At 36.7% G+C, this 22,898-nt stretch overlaps 1 protein-coding gene across 11 annotated transcripts in view; it reads left to right on the forward strand.

Annotated features, from left to right (window-relative positions):
• The window catches only part of BCKDHB (branched chain keto acid dehydrogenase E1 subunit beta), a 360,230-nt gene that overhangs the window by 56,062 nt on the left and 281,270 nt on the right, over positions 1–22,898 (forward strand). For all 11 annotated transcript variants that reach the window (XR_010158080.1, XR_008548591.2, XR_010158079.1 and 8 more), the window contains exons 4-6: positions 5,138–5,271; positions 6,410–6,565; positions 8,816–8,924. Coding sequence is in view for 7 of the 11 variants with exons in the window: in XM_024357306.3 (XP_024213074.1) it covers positions 5,138–5,271; positions 6,410–6,565; positions 8,816–8,924 (399 nt within the window). In the remaining 4 variants the exon portion in view is untranslated. The remainder of the gene's footprint in view (positions 1–5,137; positions 5,272–6,409; positions 6,566–8,815; positions 8,925–22,898) is intronic.

The following is a 22,898-nucleotide window of genomic DNA, read 5'->3' on the forward strand; positions in this document are numbered from 1 at the left end:
ATATGCTGTTATTTTTTTCCATCTTAAAAACCTGTCTTGCTGGGTGCAGTGGCTCACGCCTGTAATCCCAGCACTTTGGGAGGCTGGGGCGGGTGGATCACCTGAGGTCAGGAGTTTGAGACAAGCCTGGCCAACATGGTGAAACCCCATCTCTACTAAAAATACAAAAATTAGCTGGGCGTGGTCTTGGGTGCCTGTAATCCCAGCTACTCGGGAGGCTGAGGAAGGAGAATCACTTGAACCCAGGAGGTAGAGGTTGCAGTGAGTGGAGATTGTGCCACTGCATTCCAGCCGGGTGACAGAGCGAGACTCCATCTCAAAACAAAAAAACCCAAAACTCTCTTGACCCCATATTCCCCTCTAGTGACTGCTCCCTTTCTCTTCTCTTCTCTCTCTCTTTTTTTAAGACAGAATTTCACTCTGTTGCCCAGGGTGGAGTGCAGTGGTGCCATCTCAGCTCACTGCAGCCTTGACCTCCTGGGTTCAAATGATCCTCCCACCTTAGCCTCCTGAGTAGCTGGGACTACAGGCACGTGCCACCACACCCGGCTAATGTTTTTATTGTATTTTTTGTAGAGATGGGGTTTTGCCGTAAGGTCTTGAACTCCTGGGCTCAAGTGATTCTCCGAAAGTGGTGGGATTACAGGTGTGATCCATAGCGCCTGGCTTCTTCTCTCCTTTATAGCACCGTTTCTCCATATAATTGTCACTACTCATTGTCTTCAATTTCTCTGCTTCTATTCTCTATTCTCACTTGAAGTCAGTGCAATTAAGCTTTTTTTTTTCTCTCCTCTCCTACTTTGCAGAAACGGTCATGTTAAGGTCACCAGTGATAAAATCCTCAGTCCTCATCTCACTTTTTAATAGCAGTATAGACACAAGTTAATCACTCTTTTCTTGGAAACACTTCCTTTTGGGACAGCACATTCTCCTCCTGGTTTTCCTCCAAACTCTGGCTTGTTTTCCTTCTCAACTTGGCTGATTTATGTCTCACCTGTTTGTCTTGTTAACATTGGAGTATCCAGGCTACAATCTTAGATCTCTTCTTTTCTCTCCATTTAAATTTACTAGGTAATCTTATCCCATCCCTTGTTATTAAATGCTGTCTTTATGCTGAAGATTTCCAACTTATATCCAACAGTCTAATTGATAGCTCTACCTGAATATCTGAGGGCATCTCAAAGTAAACATCTCCAAACCTGAGCTGCTGATCTCTCACCCAACATGCTTCTTCACAGTTTTCCCTTTCTCAGTTACTGGGAACTCTGTCCTTCAGGTTACCCAGGCCAAAAGACTTTGAATCATCCTTAGTATTGCTGTGACTCATACTGCACATCCATTTCATCAGCAAATCCTTTTAGCTCTGTCTTTAGAATATATCCAGAGTCTCACACCATTTCTCCACCTTCTCTGCTATTATGCATTGTTATCTCTTACTGGGATTATTGCAGTATCAGATAATCAATCTTGCTGTGTCCACCCTTGCTATTGACAGGCTATTCACCAAATACCAGTCAGAGGGATCCTGTTGAAATGCAGCTCAGAGAATGGCATGACCTTACTCAAGAACTTCCTGTTTTTCTCACTCACCTGCTCTCTGACTCGCTCTCACAGTAAAAGAGGGTTTACAATGTCCTCCAGGGCCCTGCTTGATCATCTACCCATTCCATCCCGTAACTCCTTGACTTTATCTCCTACTACTCTTTCTTTTACTCTAGACCAGGCAATCTGGACTCCTTGCCCTTCCTCTGATATATTAAACATTTTCTTACCCCATGGTTTTTGTACTTGATGGTTGCTCTGCCCAGAATATTTATTCTCTCAGATACATGCATGGTACACATCCTCATTTATTTAAACCCTTTGCTTAACTGTCACCTCTCAGTGGGGTCTTCCCAATGTCCTTAAAAATCATAGTAGTTTCCCTCCCTCCATCACCTACTCCCCTGGTTCATCATCTAACAAACTAAATATTTCCTTCATTTATTTTGTTTTTATTGCATTTCTTGTGACTAGAATGTAAACATTCATGAGGAATGTTTTCGTTTTGTTTGCTGCTGTTAGGGAAGTGTCTGTATAATATTAAGTAGTTTAAAAACATTCGTTGAATAAATGTATGAATTATTATAGTCTTTTCAGTGTTATAATTTTTCTGTTACACATAAGAAATGGAGCCTTAGAGTGTTTAGTGATCCGTGGAGGTAACACTTAAATCCAGGTCTGTCTTGGCTCATAGCGCAGTCACTCATGTATTTTTTCATCTATCAGGACACTTACAGGGTACTACAGGAACTTTACATTGGATGAATTGCATTATAAGATAGAGGAAGTCATCAATATTGTGTGTCTTATTTGTGCTCTTCTCCTCAATCAGTATCTGGGAGAAAATAGAAACCGATTTTTAACAGTTCATGTTGAAGCACTTTTTGCTACATCGTAGAAACTTGTCAGAGAGACTTGTTAAACTATTTCCTCAAACCGAACATGTTTTGGGGTAAGAGAGTTTTGAGAAACTCATTTTTTTCTGCTTTCTATTGGCAACAAGGCTATATTTCTTACCGAGATGAAAAATATCTAAATCCCATGAACTAGCAAGGAATCAATAAGAATGCTGCTAGTTTGGTTAAGGTGGTTCAGATATTCCAGGGCTGTGAATTCCGTGGGAGACAGCTGGAATTTACGTTCATTTTCTACCACTGAGTTGATGGTTCACTGGAATCATAGATTTTCAAAGATTATCAAGCTACTCACAGTCAAATAGGGAATTGATGGGGAATAGAGGTCACAATTTCAGAAGATAGTCACAGATCATGATAAGTATGAATCATGCTTTCAGTTTTTGCAGCTGCTTATAGCCTGGCAAACTACAGGATGTGTCTGGTCGGCATTTCCCAACACCTGCCCCATGTTTCGTTCATATTCAAAGGAAATGATTAAGCTAAAAGTGAATTCTATATATGAAAAAGAACTGGTATCCTTGGATTATGGAAGTGAAATATGAATACCAGGTTTCTCCCAAAACATTTGGTTACATGGCCAGACTGTGGCTATTGTCTTTGTCCACCCAGAATCCTGAAATTATAATTTCTAATGAAATTCTGGCATGAGCTGAGAGGTGGTGAAACGTCAAGTGAGAATTGAATTATACGCTAATAAAATTGTACCTAGTGGTTCGAATGGATCGTCTAAAGGGTTTATCAAACTTCTCTAATTTGAAGAGTCTCAAACTCCAAAATCTGCCTCCTTGTTGGTGAGGCACAGCTCTTTTAACTGGGAGAGATTATTTGCTGCTGGGCTTTTGGAGTGTCCTGTGGGCACAGGTGTTGGCAAGGATTTGATCAGTTTTTGCACAGATTTTGGGGCTCCTCCATGCTGTGCCCTTCTTTTAGGGATTTAGTCTCTCAATTTTCAACCACCAGTAGCCACAGACTATTTTCTGACACCTCAGATCAACCAGACTGAGTCTATTTGTTTGAATTTTAGCTGTCCCGACTCATAGACTGGGGAGTCCTTTTGCAGGACAAGCCTTATGAACGCCATGGTCATCCACTGGGCTTAATTTCTTTCAAGAGTCAAGACTCCAGTTTATGCCTACTTTTGGCCCTTCAATGCCTTTAAATAGTTGTTTGTTTTATTTTGCCCAGAGTTTATAATCATTAAATATGGAAAGGATAGTCTGAAAAACGCAACTCTGACATTACGTTCAGAACCTCAATAAGATATTTTGTATAGTTTTTTCATTATTATTCAATTTAAAATACCACTTTCTAATTTTCATTATAGTTTCTTCTTTGAGCTGTGAGTTATTTAGCTATATATTAAAAAAAGTTTCTAGCCAGGCCCGGTAGCTCACGCCTGTAATCCCAGCACTGTGGGAGGCCGAGGCGGGTGGATCACCTGAGGTCAGGAGTTCGAGACCAGCCTGGCCAACATGGTGAAACCCCGTCTTTCCTAAAAATACAAAAATTAGCTGGGTGTAGTGGTGGGCGCCTATAATCCCAGCTACTCGGGTGGCTGAGGCAGGAGAATGGCTTGAACTCAGGAGTCAGAGGTTGCAGTGAGCTGAGATTGCGCCATTGCACTCTAGCCTGGGTGACAAGAGCAAAACTCCATCTCAAAAAAAAAAAAAAAATTCTAACATAATTTTTTGAATGATCTTTTTATTTCTAACTTAATTACACTATGGTCAGAGAATATATGTGATTTTCATCTTTTAAAATTTGTCGAGATTGGATTTGTAGTCCAGTATATGGTCAATTGATGTCAGTGTTTTCTGTTTACTTGAAAAGGGTTTGTATTCTTTGCTTTGGGGTGCAGTGTCCTTTGTATGTCAGTTAGGCCATGTTTGTTGAACATGTTTAAATCATCTCTATTTTTTACACTCCCTCCTTTTTTTTTGGTATGCCTTTTTTGTCAGTTATTAAGACTAGTACATTAAAAAATCATCTCCCACTATGTGGTGATTTTGTCCATTTGTCCTTTTAGTTGTCTTGCTTTTTTCCATTTATTTGGAGCCCATTGTTAGATAAGTATAGATTTAGAATTATTTATTTCTTGTGAATTGAACCCTTTAACAGTATGCGTTTTCCCTCTTTATCTCTGGTACGTTTTTTTCCTGAAAGTCTAGTTTGCCTGCTGTTAATATAGTGACATCAACTTTCTTTTGGTTAGGTTTTTTATTGTCTATTTTTTCCTTCTTTTTTCTTTTTTTTAACAACCTTTCTCTGTCTTCAGAGTTTGTGTTTCCTTTCAAATAGTTGGGTTTTCCTTTCTTTTAAATTAGTGTGACAGTTTTTATTTTCACTGAAACATTAGATTACTTACAATTAATACAATTATTAATTGGATTTAAGTAATTCACCTTATTATTATTATTTTTTTAATAGAGACAGGTTTTCACTATGTTGGCCATGTTGGTGTTGAACTCCTGGTCTCAAGTAATCCTCTTGCCTTGGCCTCCCAAACTGCTAGGATTACAGGTGTGAGCCACCGTGGCTAGCCATACTCTTTATTTTCTGTTTCCTCTACCTGTTCTATACTTCTCCATCCCATTATTAGTTTACTGAATTTTTAAATGTATTATGCATGACATTACTCTCATTTGCCACATTAACCTTTTTTTCTTTTCTATTTTAAGGAAAAGATAGAGTTTTTAATACCCCATTGTGTGAACAAGGAATTGTTGGATTTGGAATCGGAATTGCGGTCACTGGAGCTACTGCCATTGCGGAAATTCAGTTCGCAGATTATATTTTCCCTGCATTTGATCAGGTAAGTGAATGAATATTTCTAGGGTTGTTCAGTCATTGAAATATTCAAGTATTGCCGTTACCCTTCCACCCACCCTTACCTGCATTCTAACATTTTATTATCCTTTTACTAATGTATTACAATTATAATTTTGTTATGAGCATATATTTAAAGATCTAATAGAATAGTTTAAGCAGATAGATTGGGGTTGGGTGAAGTGGCTCACATCTGCAATCCCAGCACTTTGGGAGGCCAGGGTGGGAGGATCACTTGAGGCCAAGAGTTCAACACCATCCTGGGCAACATAATGATAATGAGAACCCATATCCACAAAAGCTACAAAAATTAGCCCACTGTGGTGGCACATACCTGTCATCCCAGTTACTCTGGAGGCTGAGGCAGGAGGATAACTTCAACCAGGAGTCTGAGGCTACATTGAACTGTGATCGCAGCACTGCACTCTCTGGATGACAGAATGAGACCCTGTCTCATAAAGAAAGGAAGAGAGAAAGAAAGAAAGAGTGAGACAGAGGGGAGAGGGGAGAGGGAAGAAGGGAGAGGGGAGAGAGGAGAGAAAAGAGGAAGGGAAAGACAAGACCCTGTCTCAAAAAGAAAGAAGGGAAGGAAGGAAGGAGAGAAGGAGGGAGGGAGGGAGGGAAGGAAGAAAAGGAAGGAAGGAAGGAAGGGAGGGAGGGAGGGAAGGAGGGAGGGAGGGAGTGACGGGATCCTGTCTCAAGAAAGAAAGGAAAGGAGGGAGGGAAAAGCTCATTGTGCTATGGGAAAGGAAGGCAGGAAGGAAGGGAGGGAGGGAGGGAGGAAGGGAAAGACTCATTGTGCCATGGGAAAGGAAGGAAGAAAGGAAGGAGGGAGGGAGGGAGGGAAGGAGAGAAGGAAGGGAGGGAGGGAGGGAGGGACGAGACCCTGTCTTAAGAAAGGAAGGAAGGGAGGGAAAGACTTATTGTGCTATGGGAAAGAAAGGCAGGCAGGCAGGCGGGAAGGAAGGAAGGAAGAGGGGGAGGGAGGCAGGGAGGGAGGGAAAGACTCATTGTGCCTTGGGAAGGGAAGGAAGGAAGGAAGGGAGGGAGGGAGGGAGGAAGAAAGGAAGGAGATTGGAAGGGAAGGACTCATTGTGCCATGCCCCTTTCTTTCTGCCCCTCAGATTGTTAATGAAGCTGCCAAGTATCGCTATCGCTCTGGGGATCTTTTTAACTGTGGAAGCCTCACTATCCGGTCCCCTTGGGGCTGTGTTGGTCATGGGGCTCTCTATCATTCTCAGAGTCCTGAAGCATTTTTTGCCCATTGCCCAGGAATCAAGGTATGTTCATTTATGTACTTTATTTGATTTCTATTTGATGTTTCCATTTTGATTCATTCTATTTAATATCTATGCTTATCTAGAGGAAAGAAAACAAACAGGATTCTTGGAATTTATGTGAACTTAACTGTATTTAAGAAGGGGAGTTTAGCAGTTCTTTTAAGTATGCTATCCAATGCCCAGTTTTACAGAAAGTTCTTTTTGAAGGAGGACTGGTTTTATAAACTCTGGCATTGATTAATTTTATAGACTTCAAAGAATAAGACCAAGAACATAGTTGGTTTACCTCCCCTCTCTTTCAAAGCTTTATATTTCTTTCCAACTTAAGTCTTTCTCACTTAACTGATGATGGGGTGATTTTAATAAATCTTTTGTTTAGTCTGTATTTACCTCAAAGTCACAGGGATAAGACTTTTGCTTTTAATCTATTTCTTACTTGTTAAAAAGACTGAGAGAAGACTGTTACCTAGATTTTTTTTTCTGTTTAAAGTTAGGTAATACTTGCTCAACCAATTAATTTTGAAGCATCTCCTTTTTATAACCTGTCTTTCACAAAAGCTTAGGTCTTTTGATGGTAAAAATATTTTGAGTATTTTATGTCTTAATTTTTTGTATTATCTTTTCTGTTTCTGTTTACTGAATAAGCTTTTCAGGGGATCATTGTAGAAACCCATAGATGTGTGAATCCAGAGATGTATATTTGTTTTTTGACCACATGAATTGATTGTGAGCGTGTGTCTATGTTTTATTCTTTTTTTCTTATTTGTTTTTTCTACCAGATCAAAGTTATAAGCTTATCTTAGTTGAGTAGATGTTGCCTGATTTTTGAATGTGAGCTAGAAGTTGTAGACTGGGAAAGAAGCCATGTGCGAGGCAAGTTATTTTTGTGCTTGAGCTAAACATTAATTCACATTTAATATTTATAACGTTATATTGTTTTTAAGAACAGATCTTTTCTGTCTGTCCCCTGCCTTCTCTTTTCCTCCTTCATTTTCTTTCTTCCTCTTCCTTTTTCCTTTTTTTTCAGCTGAAATGAAAATATACTTAAAGTACAAAAGGCTAATATGAAGAAAGCAGATGAAGGGAAATTAAAAAGTAGGAACATAAGATAAAGACATTGTGTGATATGGTTATTAATGTGTTGAGAGGTCCAGAACAGAAAATAAAATTTTTTATACAGAAAATAGTGACATTTTTGCTGCTCTTTTATTTTTAAAATAAAACCCTTCAATAAAAATGGCATAAAAATGGCTTTGAAAGCCAAATATAGTTTGCCTCAGGGAATCTTAAGTCTTTGCGATAAGTTCAGTTTTATTTTAATAACTCTTCCTATATAATATTTGTCTTTAAACAATTATTTTATAATCATTTAAAATTAGACAAAGTTTGTGATTTAAGTCAACATGAGATAGAAGTTAAGAGCTTGAGCTTTGGTATCAGTGGGAATTGGGTGAGATTCTTTGATCAAGCAAGTCGTGTGACCTTAGGCAAGCTACTTGTTCTCTCTAAACCTCAGTGTCTATTTCTAAAATGAGGAAAATTATAATAGCTACCTAGTGGGGTTGCTATGAACAGATGAGTTAATTCACAGAGTGCTTGGCCAAGTTTACACATGTACTTCCTACTGTCATTATCATCTTCCTTATCATCACCCTCATTCTTGAGAAGGTCCTGGAGCCCTTTCCTGTGAGTGGAAGTGTGGACTATCCACACTTTTGTTTTTGCTTTGCTATATAACTGGACACTGTGGTGCCTGGACCATAAAACTCAGTGGACTAATTTTTCACTTATGAAATGAAGACCATATTTATTTCATGGGAAAAGAAGATTTTGACATGTTAAAACTGGAGAAGAGAGTTGCATGTACTTTGAAAGTAGAAACAGATTATTAGTAGAAGAGATTTCTTCATAGATAAACACAGGTAGATATTAACAATATTACAGTTTTTTGCTTTGATGAATGATCTTTGCATATTCTTTTTTTTTTTATATAGGCAAGTTTAGCTTCTTAAGAGTAGTATCTTAGTTAACAGAACATGGTAGGCGTCTGATAAATATCTGTTGAATAAGAGGCATTTTTATTTTTATATAATATGTAAACTTAATAAGTGATCATTAGGCTTAAAATAAATAGCCAATATCTATTTTTAATTAGTAACAATTGATTATTTAAATATCAGCCCTTCTTAGAAGCGAGTTTACTGGGATATATTTTTACTAAAATTGTCTTAAAAAAATCTGTTTTTGCAGGTGGTTATACCCAGAAGCCCTTTCCAGGCCAAAGGACTTCTTTTGTCATGCATAGAGGATAAAAATCCTTGTATATTTTTTGAACCTAAAATACTTTACAGGGCAGCAGGTAAAGTTTTTCTTTATTTTATATTTGTGAATATCTTTATATACTTTGTTTTTTTATAGCTCTAAAAGTTATATCTTTTTTTTCCATATGGTTGATTTATATTTTCCTCGTAGAAAGAATCTTGATTTTTTTGGTATTTAGTTTGTCCTCAGGTGTAAATTTTATGTTTGGGAAAAATTCATCTAGCCATTTTATATTTTGATTGTGGAAACAAAGAGGAAATCTGAAGTGGTAGCAACAATAAAGGGACTATGTTTAACCACATAGTAGGTGCTTTGTAAATATGGATTGAACAGAAAAGTAAATGAGCTCATTTTACTAAATAGTATATGTTTCCTTTTAACTAAAGTGACCATAAAGGTCTTCCTTCATTTAAATCAGGATACCTTTGATTGTGAAGGAGGTGCTGTTAACAATTATGCTGTGCTGTCAGGTCTATGCTGGGATGACTGTGTAAAGCAAACTGAGGTGTTTGGTCATCCTCTTTTTAGCTCAAAATCCTGATTTTATAAACATACATCTGTGACTGCTAATTTCTTCACTGTAATGGAAATTTTAAATAGCAAATGATTTTTTTCTGTCTAAAGCATTTTAATCACTCCTGGAAGCTTCTTCCTCACTCTTCACAATGGATCCATTCTCCCTATGCCAAAAACAGCCACTTTCTGATTGCCATCAGATTAGGTGTACATGTGTTTGGGCTTCATATAAATCCATGCACACTGCATATGTTCTTTTGTGTTTGCTTTCTTTTACTCAACCTAATGCTTTTGAGATTCATTCATGTTGTTGCTTGTATCAGTAGTTTATTCACTTTTCTTTGCTGAGTAGTAGTCCATTGTATGAATATCTGTTGTTCATTTCTATTACAATAATATTACAATTTTGTACACTATTAGAACATTTCTACTTAGTAAGGAACATGGTCATTATATTGGATGAATATTCAGTGATCATTTCTATTACAATAATATCTTACAACTGTACAATATTAGAACATTACTACTAAATAATGAACATTGTCATTACATCATATGAATATTCATTGTTCATTGATAGTATTATTACTACTAAGTAATAATAATTTTTCTTGTTATTCTTATTTTTCTAAGTATTCTAGTTACTAAGGAAAGTAGCATGGCCCTCTTCATCAAGCTAATTTTTTTTGAATAGCATTAGCATATTACAACTATGTTTCTGGAGCCAGCCTGCCAATAAATGCTTCGTGGCTGTGGGGAAAAGAACACCCAAAAATCTGAGGCGTGTACAGTATTGTTTAATAAGTAGCATTTCATTGTATGAATAGATCACAGTTAATTCATGGCCCATGCAACTGGGCTTCTGTTTCAATGTATCCATTCCTCTGTGATGAGTTTTTCAAAGTGGATGTGTCATTTTACACTTTCATTGGAGATTTTTCAGAGTTCCTGTTGCTCTTAAGTTTAAAAACAGATTTTAAATTGACTCTAGATTTATATGGACTCTATTATAGTCTGTATCCCATTATGTAATAAAAATGAATGTAAGAATTTAAAATTTTGAAGTGAATAGGAAAATATCAATGATATATTGTGAATAGCTTTCTGATGAAAAGGATTTCTAATACTTTGGATATCCTGTGGCTATTATAATTGTAATGCCAGCCAGCTGTTATAGCCAATCAGTAAAGAAATTTTGCAGTATTTAATAAATGGCCACTGAGTAAGAAAGATTTGAAAAAGTAATATTTACTTTGCTGCAAATTTTGAAACCAGAATTGGTCAGGCAAATACATTTACAGGATTCTAGCTAAGAGAATGCACTTGAAAAATTTGTCCTAGGCTTGGCCCTGGGAGAGATTATGAAAGACCCTGATGAAGTTCAGTATTCAAAAGGTTTCCAGAAATTTCCCCATGCTTGATCATGTATCATTTCAAGGATTCTAACTCTGAATCCCTTCTTGACTCCTAGGGGCTCAATAGAGGTCACAGTGATATTGGCTCTTTCATAGCTAGAAAGCTTCTCTGCAGAAGAAATTAGGATAGGAAAAAAGGGCTAACCACCAAAGTCTTCATATTAGTCTTCTCTAGATGGTTGTCTAAGTTGTTCTCTGGGCCAGCAGAATAATCATCACTGCTAGCTTATTAGAAATGAAAATTGTCAGTTTTTATCCAAGACTTGCAGCATTAGAACCTCTGGGAGCAGAGCCCAGCTCGCTTTGTGTTAGTAGCCCTATAGATTATTCTGATCCATGCTCAAGTTTGCGAAACACTGCCTGAGGTCAGTTCTGAAACAATAACTGATGTTGCCTCTGTCCATTTATCTTATTTTATTCTTAGTTCTTATATAGAGAGGATGCTTTTGACCTATGGTTTTCTTAGACTTGACCTCTGGTTCAATATCACTATGACTATATTTTGGTTTCTACTTTTCCTTTTTTTTTTTTTTTTTGGATCTTCTGACCCTGATTCTGTAATTTAGCCCACCCTTTTCTAGCCCTGTGTCTCAGATGTACTTTACACTGGTGGTGTAGACTCCAAACATACAGTTGTTTGGAATGATATAAAAGGAATGGTGCATTGTGATTCAGCATTTGATTGAGGAGGCCTCTGGAAGACATTCTGTATTGAAGGAATCAAAGAGACAGTTAAAAGAAGGTGCTTTACATTCATTTCAAAGACCAGAGCAGCCTGACAATTTCTAAGTGGTAGTATACTTACAGTATCCATAAGTAAAAATTTAATAGATTGATTTTTTCCCCTACATCCCTTCTTTTTAAATTTCTTATGTACATTTGGGAATAGTTAAAATTGAGTGGATGAAAACACAAAATTTTACATTTAAAGTTTTTTAGAAGAGTTCATATTGGGACTCATAATGGTTCATGGATGGACTAATAAATACGGATGTAGAATTATTATAAATACTGGCTGACATTTATATAAAAATAATTGGGAGTTAATTGGGAGCTACATTTTTACATAATGGTCCATTAGGTTAATTATGCAGTACTATCGTTCCTCAGTATACTCAGGGGATTTGTTCCAGCCCCTCTACCCCAATACCAAAATCCAGAGCATACTCAAGTCCCATGGCTGGCCTGTGGAACGTGCATGTACAAAAAGTTGGCCCTCCATATATGTGCCTTTCATAGGCCATGAATGGTATATTTTCCACCCACATTTAGTTGAAAAAAATTTGCGTATAAGTGGACCCCTCCAGTTCAAACTGTGTTGTTCAAAGATCAACTGTAATCTTAACCAAATGGAACATAGTCAAGTATAAGTAAGGATACAAAAAGAGGTAAGTGAATGCCAAAGCTGGGCTTTTTCCCTAAAGTTATCTTCCAGGTCCTGGACACATTGATCTTCTGCTTTGATGATTCTATAGGGCACTGAGGATGGGAGATAAAGTACAGAGCTCACTTTAGGTAGAGACTTTGCTAGGAGCCCTTGATTAAAGCCTGTGGGACCACATCTGCAGTGTGAGGTGCAAACTTTGGAATAGTCTAAGGTAATATTTACAAAATCTATGCATTTAAGACCTTGTATTTTATTTATGGAATGGTATCTTAAACACATAAATACATTTATGAATTATGTAATTCCATAAAGTTAGATATGTTAAGTTATGCTAATATAAGGCCTCAAGTAATATGGAAATTTATTTCTCTCTAATATAAATGTCTAAGTTGGCAGTCCAGGGCTAGTGTGATAGTTCCTCAGTCATCAAGGTACCGGGCCTCTTCTCTCTGGTTGCTGTGCTGTCTTCAACATGTAGTTTTCAGTTCCTGGTCCTAGGTAGCTGCACCAGCTCCCAATATCACATATGTATTTCAGCTACCAGGAAGGGAGGAGGAGGAAAGGAAAAGGTATTCTCCTTCTCTTTAAAGAATAACTTGAAGATTGCACGCATTAAATTTCACTTCCCACGGGTCACATCTAATCATATGGCCATGACCACACCTAACCACAGAAGAGGCTGAGCTAGTCTTTGGCTTAAGTGCCTAACTAAAAATTTTATTATTACACAATGACAGGAAATGGATATTAAGGGACAACTACCAGTCTCTACCACAATTACTTGCATGGTTTCCAAAAGAAGCTATACATTTTAAGGAGGGAAGAGATCTGTTTGAAATAATTCAGCTGTTTACTCTTTGACTCATAGTCCTTCTAGGAATCCATTTTGGAGATACATTGGCAAAAATTTGAAGAAAATGTTACTGGTCATTGCAGTGCCCTTTAAACGAACAAGAACTGGAAACAACACATTTGCCCATCACTAGAGGATTTTAGGTTAGTTGAATAAGCTAAGCTCCATCCATCTGATGGGTTACACTGCATTGTTTAAAGGAAGGAGACAGATCTCTTTATATTGTGGTAATAGTCAGGGTTTGATTGGAGACCAAAACTAGAAGAAGCAAAACTGAAAGATATAAGAAATATATTCTAAGCATCTGACCATTTGCAGCTGTAAAAACTGGTTAAACAGTCTAAGAAAGATTGTTGCTTCTGTGTTTGATGCTATAACCTGAAGTCCACGGGGAAAACTGTGAGGAAGGGAAGATGGAAATAAAGTAGGGGGGAACAAGAACAAAATAGAACTTGCTACAGTGGATTGGAACTTAGGTCTATCTCTCACCACCTCCAAGGCTTAGTGTAGGAAAAACGTTGGCTGCTAGGAGACCGGGTAGGCGGCTGTTTGAATAGCCTGTTTATGTGATATCATGGAGAAGGCCTGGATTAGCAGAAGGAAATGGGTTAGAAATTTTTTTAGATTATATGAAATATTTGGTGCCTAAATGAATTTAAGGAGGGGAAAGGAGAAGGAGGTGTTAAGAGTAAGTGTAGCATAAGATTTTCTTTTCTGGTATTAATGGAGGAATAGTAGATTAGATCCCCTGAAATAAATGGTGTGTGATTGTGTGTGTGCTGATTTTAAATATATACTGAGCTGGCATGAAAATTAGAATGCTGCAGAGTTCAAAAGCAAAATGGAGCTCAGAATTCTGGGAGGTAAGTGAATGCCAAAGCTGGCTTTTTCTTTATAGTCATCTTCCAGGTCCTGGACACATTTAACTTTTCTTTGATGATTCCATGGGGGCACTGAGGACAGGAGATAAAGTACAGAGCTCACTTTAGGTAGAGACTTTGCTAGGAGCCCTTGATTAAAGCCTGTGGGACCCATTCACAGTGTGAGGTGCAAAGGTGGCAGGATGGAAACTTACCTGTCTTGCTCTATCCTCCTGGAGAAGAAAAGAAAAATCTCTTCTGAGAGTTTTTATCACAAGATGAACCTTACACAGGATTACAATTTGAGTATGTGCTAGTAGTGCGGTCTGAAAGCACTTAAGCAGATAATTAAAAGTGATTCTGTGTGGATGGTGTCCATGAAAACTGTTGGAAGGAAACAAAATCCTCTCTGGAGTCACTTCAACTTAGGTTAGCAACAACCCAGATACTCCCACAGATAAAGCTCCAAGTAAAACATAGAATCCCTTTGAGCAGAAACAAGAAAAGGCAGCTATAAACCCATGTAGACTTTAAATATTAAAACTATTTTATAAGAAATGCAAAATGAAGGCCACGTGTGGTAGCTCATGCCTGTGATCCTAGCACTTTGGGAGGCTGAGGTGGGAGGATCGCTTGAGCCCAGGAGTTTGAGACCAGCCTGAGCAATATGGTAAAACCCTGTCTCTACACAAAAAATGCAAAATGTAGCCAGGTGTCATGGCATGCGCCTGTGGTCCTAGCTACTTGGGAAGCTGAGGTGGGAGGATCACCTGTGCCTGGGGAGGCTGAGGCTGCAGTGAGCCATGGTGGCACCACTGCATTCCAGCCTGGATGACAGTGAGACCTTGTCTCAAAAAAAAAAAAAAAAAAAAAAAAAAAGGCAAAACATGGGTTTCATATTAAAAAAAAGGAGACACTTGAGAATACAAGAAGGTGACAAGCAAAGTTGAAGAAAAACAACAGAAGGTTTAAAAAGAAAAATATAATAAAAATCTCCAATGGTTTAAGCCCAGAAATTTATAAACAGATAACGGGGGAATTGATAAACTGGAAGATAAAACCAAAGCAATAACCAGAATATAATCTAGAGAGATAAAGAGAAAGGAAAGAGAGGTTGAATGTAGAGGGATACTGAGAAGGTCTAAATACATCTAAGGAAACACACATGAGTGTTTTTCCTAATAATATTTATCAGCAAAATTTTGCTGACAAAAAAGTGATTCCCTGGCATATTTTTGCCATTTTGCCTCATCAGAACTAAACCAGTGCAGTAGGAAATATTTCAGGGAAGCATCAACTACTGCCTGCTTTTCCCTCCTGTAGTACTATCAAGGTAGAGATGTTATTTTCTCAAGTCTGGAGTAGTAGTCCATATATAATCTCTAAAATAAAGTAGGTAAAGGATACTAGGTAAAGGGTTCCTTAGGCATCAACAAGTTAACTTGTCAACTTTAAAAATAATTTACCTGTAGTGTATAATTTTAATCTGTATCCATATCATTTATATTACTAAATCCTGTTTAAGAATGATTCACTTACAGAGGTAAATGCAAGGCTTTTGCTTATGGTTGCTGTGCAGAGCTCTCACTGGTTAACCTGGGCACCTCTGGGTTTCTTCTTTTCCTTGTAGAACATACTCTTTCCATGCTTACTGCCCTTATCTTACCCAATGTGGTTCTGAAGGGGCTGACAGTCATCTCATCTGACCTCCATGATCTCAGGACATGGCCATGTGCCTCTATCTCAGCCATTCTGATTTCTTTTCTGGGATTTTCTATCTGGAGTCAGAGTTTAACTTTCTATGGGTGGTTTGCCTGGGATGATGGGAGACTGGGGCTCCAAATTACTCTCACTCCTTTAATCTTCCTTTGATTAGTAAGCTTCTTTCACATCTCTCCATTTAATCTCATTTTAAGTTTAACATACTTTGAGTTACAGTCTCCTGTAGATGTTACTAATAGGTAATTTTGACGAATACATAATCTTGGTTAGAGAAGAGATGCCTCTTTTAAGATGAAAATATCCTTCGTTAATAGCACAATAAACTGCAGCTGTCATGATTTAACACAGATACTTCTTTTGTCTTAATAGGTGAAGTAGGAACCCCCTCTATTTACTCATAATCATATTTCATAAGGTTGCTGAGAGGATTTAAGTGAGATTATCCATGTGTGTACCTGCCTAGTCTTTAAGTACCATTAGAACACTTATGTGCTAGACGCTGGGCTATCTTGTGTAGACATGGGGACTATGTCATTTAATTCTCACAACCAGCATATCAGGTAAATTCTGTCATTATCGCCATTTTATAGATGAGGAACGTAAGGATTAGGGAAATTAGACAACTTGTCCAAAGTCACACAACCAGGATTGGGCATGTTTGGCACAGATGGTGACTTTAAGAAACTTGCTCAAGCTCACAGAAATAATGAGCGATGGATTTAAGTTTTAAACCAAGACATTTTGACACCAGAGTCTGCCGTCTTTCTAATAGTACCCTATTTTGCATCCCACCTAATTATTATTGAATGGAGGACATAAATGAAATATAACTTCTTCCAGTGTCCTAGTTTCATGTCAGGAAATAGCTGTCTAGTTTTTAAAAGTTTCCCACATAATTAAAATGATCTTATTTTTTATTTTTTCGAGACAGGGTCTCCCTCTGTTACCCAGGATGGAGTGCAGTGGTGTGATCACAGCTCATGGCATCCTCAACCTCCTGGGCTCAGGTGATTCTCCCATCTCAGCCTTTGAAGCAGCTGGGACCACAGGCATGTGCCACCATGCCTTGCTAATTTTCGTATTTCTCAATTTTTTTGAGTTTTTGAGAAACTCAATTTTTGAGTTTCTCCATGTTGCCCAGGCTGATAAAATGATCTACTTTTTAACTGAATGGAAATATATACAGTTGGCGCTTTTTATCTGTGGGTTCCAGAGCCATAAGTTTAACCAACCATAGATTGAAAATATTTGAAAAAATAATTACACTGAACATGTACAGGCCTTGTTTCTTGTCATTCTCTAAACAATACAGTATAGCAGCCATTTACATAGAATTTACATTGTATTAGGCATTATAAGTAATCTAGATATGATTTTAAGGATAAGGGAGGTTGTGCATAGGTTCTATGCAAATCCTGTGCCATTTAGATCAGGGTTCTGAGCAGCTACGGATTTTTGTATCTTCACGAAGTCCTGAACCAAACCCCCATGCATACCAAGGGATGACTGCACTATTCATAGCCATGACTTAAGGTAGTACATCCCTATGTAGTATATAGTCCAAGGTTTGAATATATATATTGCATTAATTTCTCCATTGGCATAGGATTAATTTGTTTCTTTGAAAGTTATAAAAACTACATGTCACAGTCTGGTCTGGTTACAGGTAGGGGGTTTGGGAACCTTTGCACCTTGTAATCATTAGTCATTAAGGGACCTAGTCATATGTCCCCAGATAGAGGCAAAGGCAGCTGGGAAATGTAGTCTTCCTGCATTTGGGCGAGAAGAGATGAGGTCGTTTGGCCCCTGTGCAGCATTGTGCCAGTCACAGCTCCTGTTGATCTCTCTGACTCCATCATTTCTGGGCCTGATCTCTCTGACTCCATCATTTCTGGGCCTGTGCTCATAAACTGCTCTCTGCGCAAACCTCTGGGCTGTGGTGACTCTCCCACATGTCCAGCCTTTAGAAATGATTTCTTTCAATTCAACCATTAACTTTATAAATCGTACAGATGAAAATAAGTCATATATTCTTTATGCAGCAATTTTCTTGAATTTTATTTCTCCTTATTTTGAATATGCAATCAATATATATAAAAATGTAGGTTTCCTGAACATAGAAGGAGAAAGCAACCTAATAATATTTTTGATTTCCTGATTATTTATTGTAATTATGACATTTGAGTGCAATGAATCTTTTTAGAAATGGAAGAAGGACGTTTAGAAAAGGTAGATAAGGCAGAAAAATCCAGCTGGTGTAAAAAATGTACAAAATAGTGATGATTCAAAAAGAGAGTGAGTCAGTGTGACATTATCACATATAGGCATCTTGTGAAGAAGATATTCTTTAATGTCTTTTGGTTTTACTTAATTGAATGACACATGACATCAGTGATATTGAATTAAATATGATTTTCATCTGCGATTCTTCTAGTGGGAAATCAAGACAGACTAAAAGACTAAAATCCTTGTATTGTTTGTCTTGTTTCTAGGATTTCTGGATAATCCAAAAATACGTAAAAATAGGACATAATGATATTGAGGAACTTTTTTAGCAGATGTACTAATTGTGTATGAATTCATATATTTTGAAGAGACGAACATTATTTAAAGTAGCTTTTTAATGGTAGAAGACTTAAAATATTTTTTGCCAAGTATCAGTGTACGTAAAGAGAGAAATTAATATTTTCTATTTTACATTAAGCAGATTAATTTGTGCGGGTTAGTATATTTAATACTAGGTACACTCACAAGAGTAAGTTGGATCCATTAGTGGGAGAAATTGAATTCATTTGTCAGATTTTTAAATTAGTTTCTAAATTGAAATAATACTTACACATAATTTAAAAAGTCAAATGATAGCTTCTAATAAAAAATAGCAGTTCCTTACCTTACCCTTCACCAAATCCAAGCATCTTTCCCCACAGGCAACAACTTTCAACTCTTTTAGTTGAAAGAGTTGAACTCCAGACTTTAAGAAATGCATTTTATTTATAAATCATCCAGTCTTAGGTATTCTGTCCTAGCAAAATGAAGTGGACTAAGACAATTAGGTTTGCTAAATGTCAGCTGGATCCTTAACTACAGTGAGGTAGTTCTGATACCCTCTTGAGTTTATTTAATTTCTTCTTTTTAAATTAAAAATGTATACAACTGCTGAAAATCAGATAATTTTATTTTGTTGTACACAATGTTATAATTAAGGCATTGGTTTACAATGGCTTACCTTATTTTCTTAAAAATATTTATTTTTCTCATTATAAAGGTAACACATACTCTGTCTGTCAGCCATCGCTGCTTAACAGGCCACTCCTGAAACTTAGTGGCTAAGTCAACAATGTTCTTTATATAGCTCATCTGCAGGTCAGCATTTAGGCCAGTCACAGCTCAGCAATTCTGGTCTTGTCTAGGCTTCCTCATAGGTCTATAGTCAGTTGCAGGTCAGGTGTGGGTTGGATTTGCTGATTTTAGTTGGGCTATTTCACCAGTTATGGCTGGTAGGCTTTGGTCTATCTGTCCCTTTATCACCCTGCGGGCTGGCTCAAGCTTGTTCACCTGATGGAAGCAGAGGTTGTAAGGCCCTTGAAGCATAGGCTTGGAGTTGACATACTGTCACTTCTGCTATAGTATGTTGGCCAAAATAAGTCACAAAGTCAGCCCAAGTTGAAGAGGAAGACAAATAGACACCATCTCTTCATGGGAAAAGATGCCTACTCATATTGCAGAAGGGTGTGAATACAGGGAGATTTGGATTGTGTCTATTGTTTAATCTTTTATATATGTTTGTACTGAAAAGTACAAACAAAGATAAAAGGAACTCATAAGTCCATCCTCTAACTACTGTTGACTTTTTGTTGTATATACTGTAAGACTGTTTTATCTATACTTTTAAACGTATATTATTAATTTATTTCAGTTTCCATTTGATTACAAGTCATGTTTGTTTATTTCATATTTATTCTTTTATGAAGTGGTCAAGTAGATTTCTATTTCGTTCTTAAAATTGCATGGTAGCATTTATTGTAAATCTACAGTTCCAGATATCTAAAGCAAGCAGGACTTCAGCTAATAGGCAATTATTCTATTTTGTGATGAGAAGGCCCTGACTTAGTATTGAGTAGCAAGAAGAATCAAAAGGTGTTCAGTCAACTAACAGTGCAATTGCCTTTGAATTTGTATATCTTCTGTGACTGAGTTAATAAACTGAACTATTCATGGAATAGGACCCAGTGGGATTTTCTTATGCTATGGTATATTTTTAATATTATTCACTTTTCAGGCTAAGTTTGACCATAAGCAGGTATCTATTTTTGATCATTAACTTTAAGGTATTTACATTCTCAATGACTAAGCTTAAGCTATGTGGTAGAGTGATTTATTTTTGTTCCTGAATAAAATTTTAATACCATGAGTCATGTGTTTTCTTTGTAAAAAGTTCCAGCATCACAGAACTATATGGCATAATATAGTGAAAGTTCCCTTTTCCTACTGGCTCACTTTGAACTCCTTTCCTTAAGCCTTTTTCTGTGCTTTTATATTTACATACATATGTGAATATATAGAATACATTTACTTCCATGTAAACAGATTTTGTCTGTGTAACATAAAAATATTATATTATAAACATTGTTTTGTAACTTGCTTTGCAAATTATTTTCTATCCATTTAGTCAAGTATGTGAGTGTATAAAATGTACACACACAAATAATACAAATAAGAGCATGTTACAAATATTGTATAACTTGCTTTTCTTACAAATATATTTTTGATATATTTCTGTATCTATTCACACAGGCTTAGCTGGTTTTTATATTCATAAAACCGTATTCATTTTATAGTCATAAAATTTCTTCACATGTACCTTCACATGTATCCTTTCCCTATTATGGAACAACGAATTGTTTCTAAATTCTGGTGATTTTAAACATTGTTGAAGAAAACATCTCTGCTTGTATATATATGTGTATGTAGAAGAAGAAAATTACGCCTGTGTTCTTTATTGTAAAAATTCTACAACCTGTATCTCTTAATCCCTTTCTTGCTTTCTCTAAGCCCCATATATTCAATTTAGCCCTGAGTAATGCATGATTGACGAAGCCAGATGCTGTGTGTCTAAACAGCAGTTAATGAAAAACTTTGGAAGGATAGGGAATCATTGCCACAGGTACTGTGGGGAGGCAAGACTCAATAAAGTAACTGTTACTAAAATCTAAAAATGAAAACAGGAAATATTTGTCAGACATTTAACTTGGCAATTGTGAGAGTGAAAACCTTGTGTTTTTATTCACTTGTGTATCAGAATTTGCCGTTTTTTAATTAAGAGTTTTTTTTAAGAGCAGTTTTAGATTCACAGCAAAATTGAGAGATAGACATGGAGATTTTCCACATACCCACTGACCTCAAACAAGCATAGCCTTCCCCATTGTCAACATCCCCATCAGAGTTGTACATTTTTTACAATTGATGACCTATGTTAACACATTGGCACCACTCAAAGTCCATGGTTTACATCAGTGTTCACTCTTAGTGTTGTACCTTCTGTGGGTTGTATGATGACATGTATCTACCACTGTAATATCTTGCAGAGTATTTCCACTGTCCTAGAAATTTTCTGTGCTTCATCTGTTTGTCTCCCCTCACTTCAACCCCTGGCAACCACTGATAGCTTTATTGTATCCATAGTTTTATCTTTTCCAGAATGTCATATAATTGGAATCATGCAGTATGAAACCTTTTCAGATTGGCTTCCTTCACTTAGTAATATGTATTTAAGATTCCTCCATGTCTTTTCATGGCTTGATAACTCATTTCTATTTAATGCTGAATAATACTCCATTGTTTGGAAGTAACACAGTTTATTTATTCATTCACCTGCAGAAAGGTATCTTGGTTGCTTCTAAGTTTTGACAGTTATGAATAAAGTTACTATAAACATCCATGTGCAGGTTTTGGTGTGCAAATAAGTTTCATCTTATTCATCTGGTAGTAATTGTTTTATAAATTTGGGAGCTCCAGTGTTAGGTGCATATTATTTAGGATTGTGATATTTTCCTGTTGGAGTAGTCCTTTTATCATTATGTAATATCCCTCTTTGACTTTTTAAATTGTTGTTGCTTTAAAGTCTGTTTTGTCTGAGAATACCTACTCCTGCTAGCTTTGGTTTCCATTTGCATGAAATATCTTTCTCCATCCCTTTACCTTAAGTTTACGTGAGTCCTTATGTGTTAAGTGAGTCTCATGAAGACAGACAGTAGATACTTGGTTGGTAGATTTTTATTTATTCTGTATCTCTTAAGTGGAGCATTTAAGCCATATACATTTAACATTAGCATTGAGATGTGAGGTACTGTTTTATTCATCATGTTGTTGCCTGAATACCTTTTTTTTTAAGTTGTCTTTTTTTAATAGGCCTTGTGAGATTTATAATTTATAGGGAGGTTCTATTTTGGTATATTTCAAGGTTTTGTTTCAAGATTTAGAACTCCTTTTAGAAGTTCTTGTAGTGCTAGCTTGGTAGTGGAGAATTCTTTCAGCATTTGTTTATCTGAAAAAGACTTTATCTCTCCTCTATTTATGAAGGTTAGTTTTGCGGCATACAAAATTCTTGGCTGATAATTATTTTGTTTAAGGAGGCTAAAGATAGGACCCCAGTCCCTCTTGGCTTGTAGGGTTTCTGCTGATAAATCTGCTGTTAATCTGAGAGGTTTTCCTTTATAGGTTACCTGATGCTTTTGCCTCACAACTCTGAAGATTCTTGCCTTTGTCTTGACTTTAGATAACTTGATGACCATGTGCCTAGGAGATGATCTTTTTGCAATAAATTTCCCAGGTGTTCTTTGAGCTTTTTGTATTTGAATGTCTAGATCTCTAGCAAGGACAGGGAAGTTTTTCTCTATTATCCCCTCTAATAAGTTTTCTGAACTTTCAGATTTTTCTTCTTCCTCAGGAACACCAATTATTCTTAGGTTTGGTCGTTTAACATAATCCCAAATTTCTTGGAGGCTTTGTTCATTTTTCTTTGTCTTTCGGTTAATTTGTAAGCCTTGTCTTTGAGCTCTGAAGTTCTTTCTTCTACTTGTTCTAGTCTATTGTTGAAACTTTGCAGTGTATTTTTTATTTCCCTAAGTGTGTCTTTCATTTCCAGAACTTGTGACTGTTTTTTTCTTTATGATATTTATTTCTCTGTATACCTTTTCATCCATATCCTGCACTGTTTTTTTTAAAATTTTCTTTAAGTTGTTTTTCTACCTTTTCTGGT

Source organism: Pan troglodytes, chromosome 5 (genome assembly GCF_028858775.2).
Source record: "Pan troglodytes isolate AG18354 chromosome 5, NHGRI_mPanTro3-v2.0_pri, whole genome shotgun sequence".
NCBI classification, from domain to species: Eukaryota; Metazoa; Chordata; class Mammalia; order Primates; family Hominidae; genus Pan; species Pan troglodytes.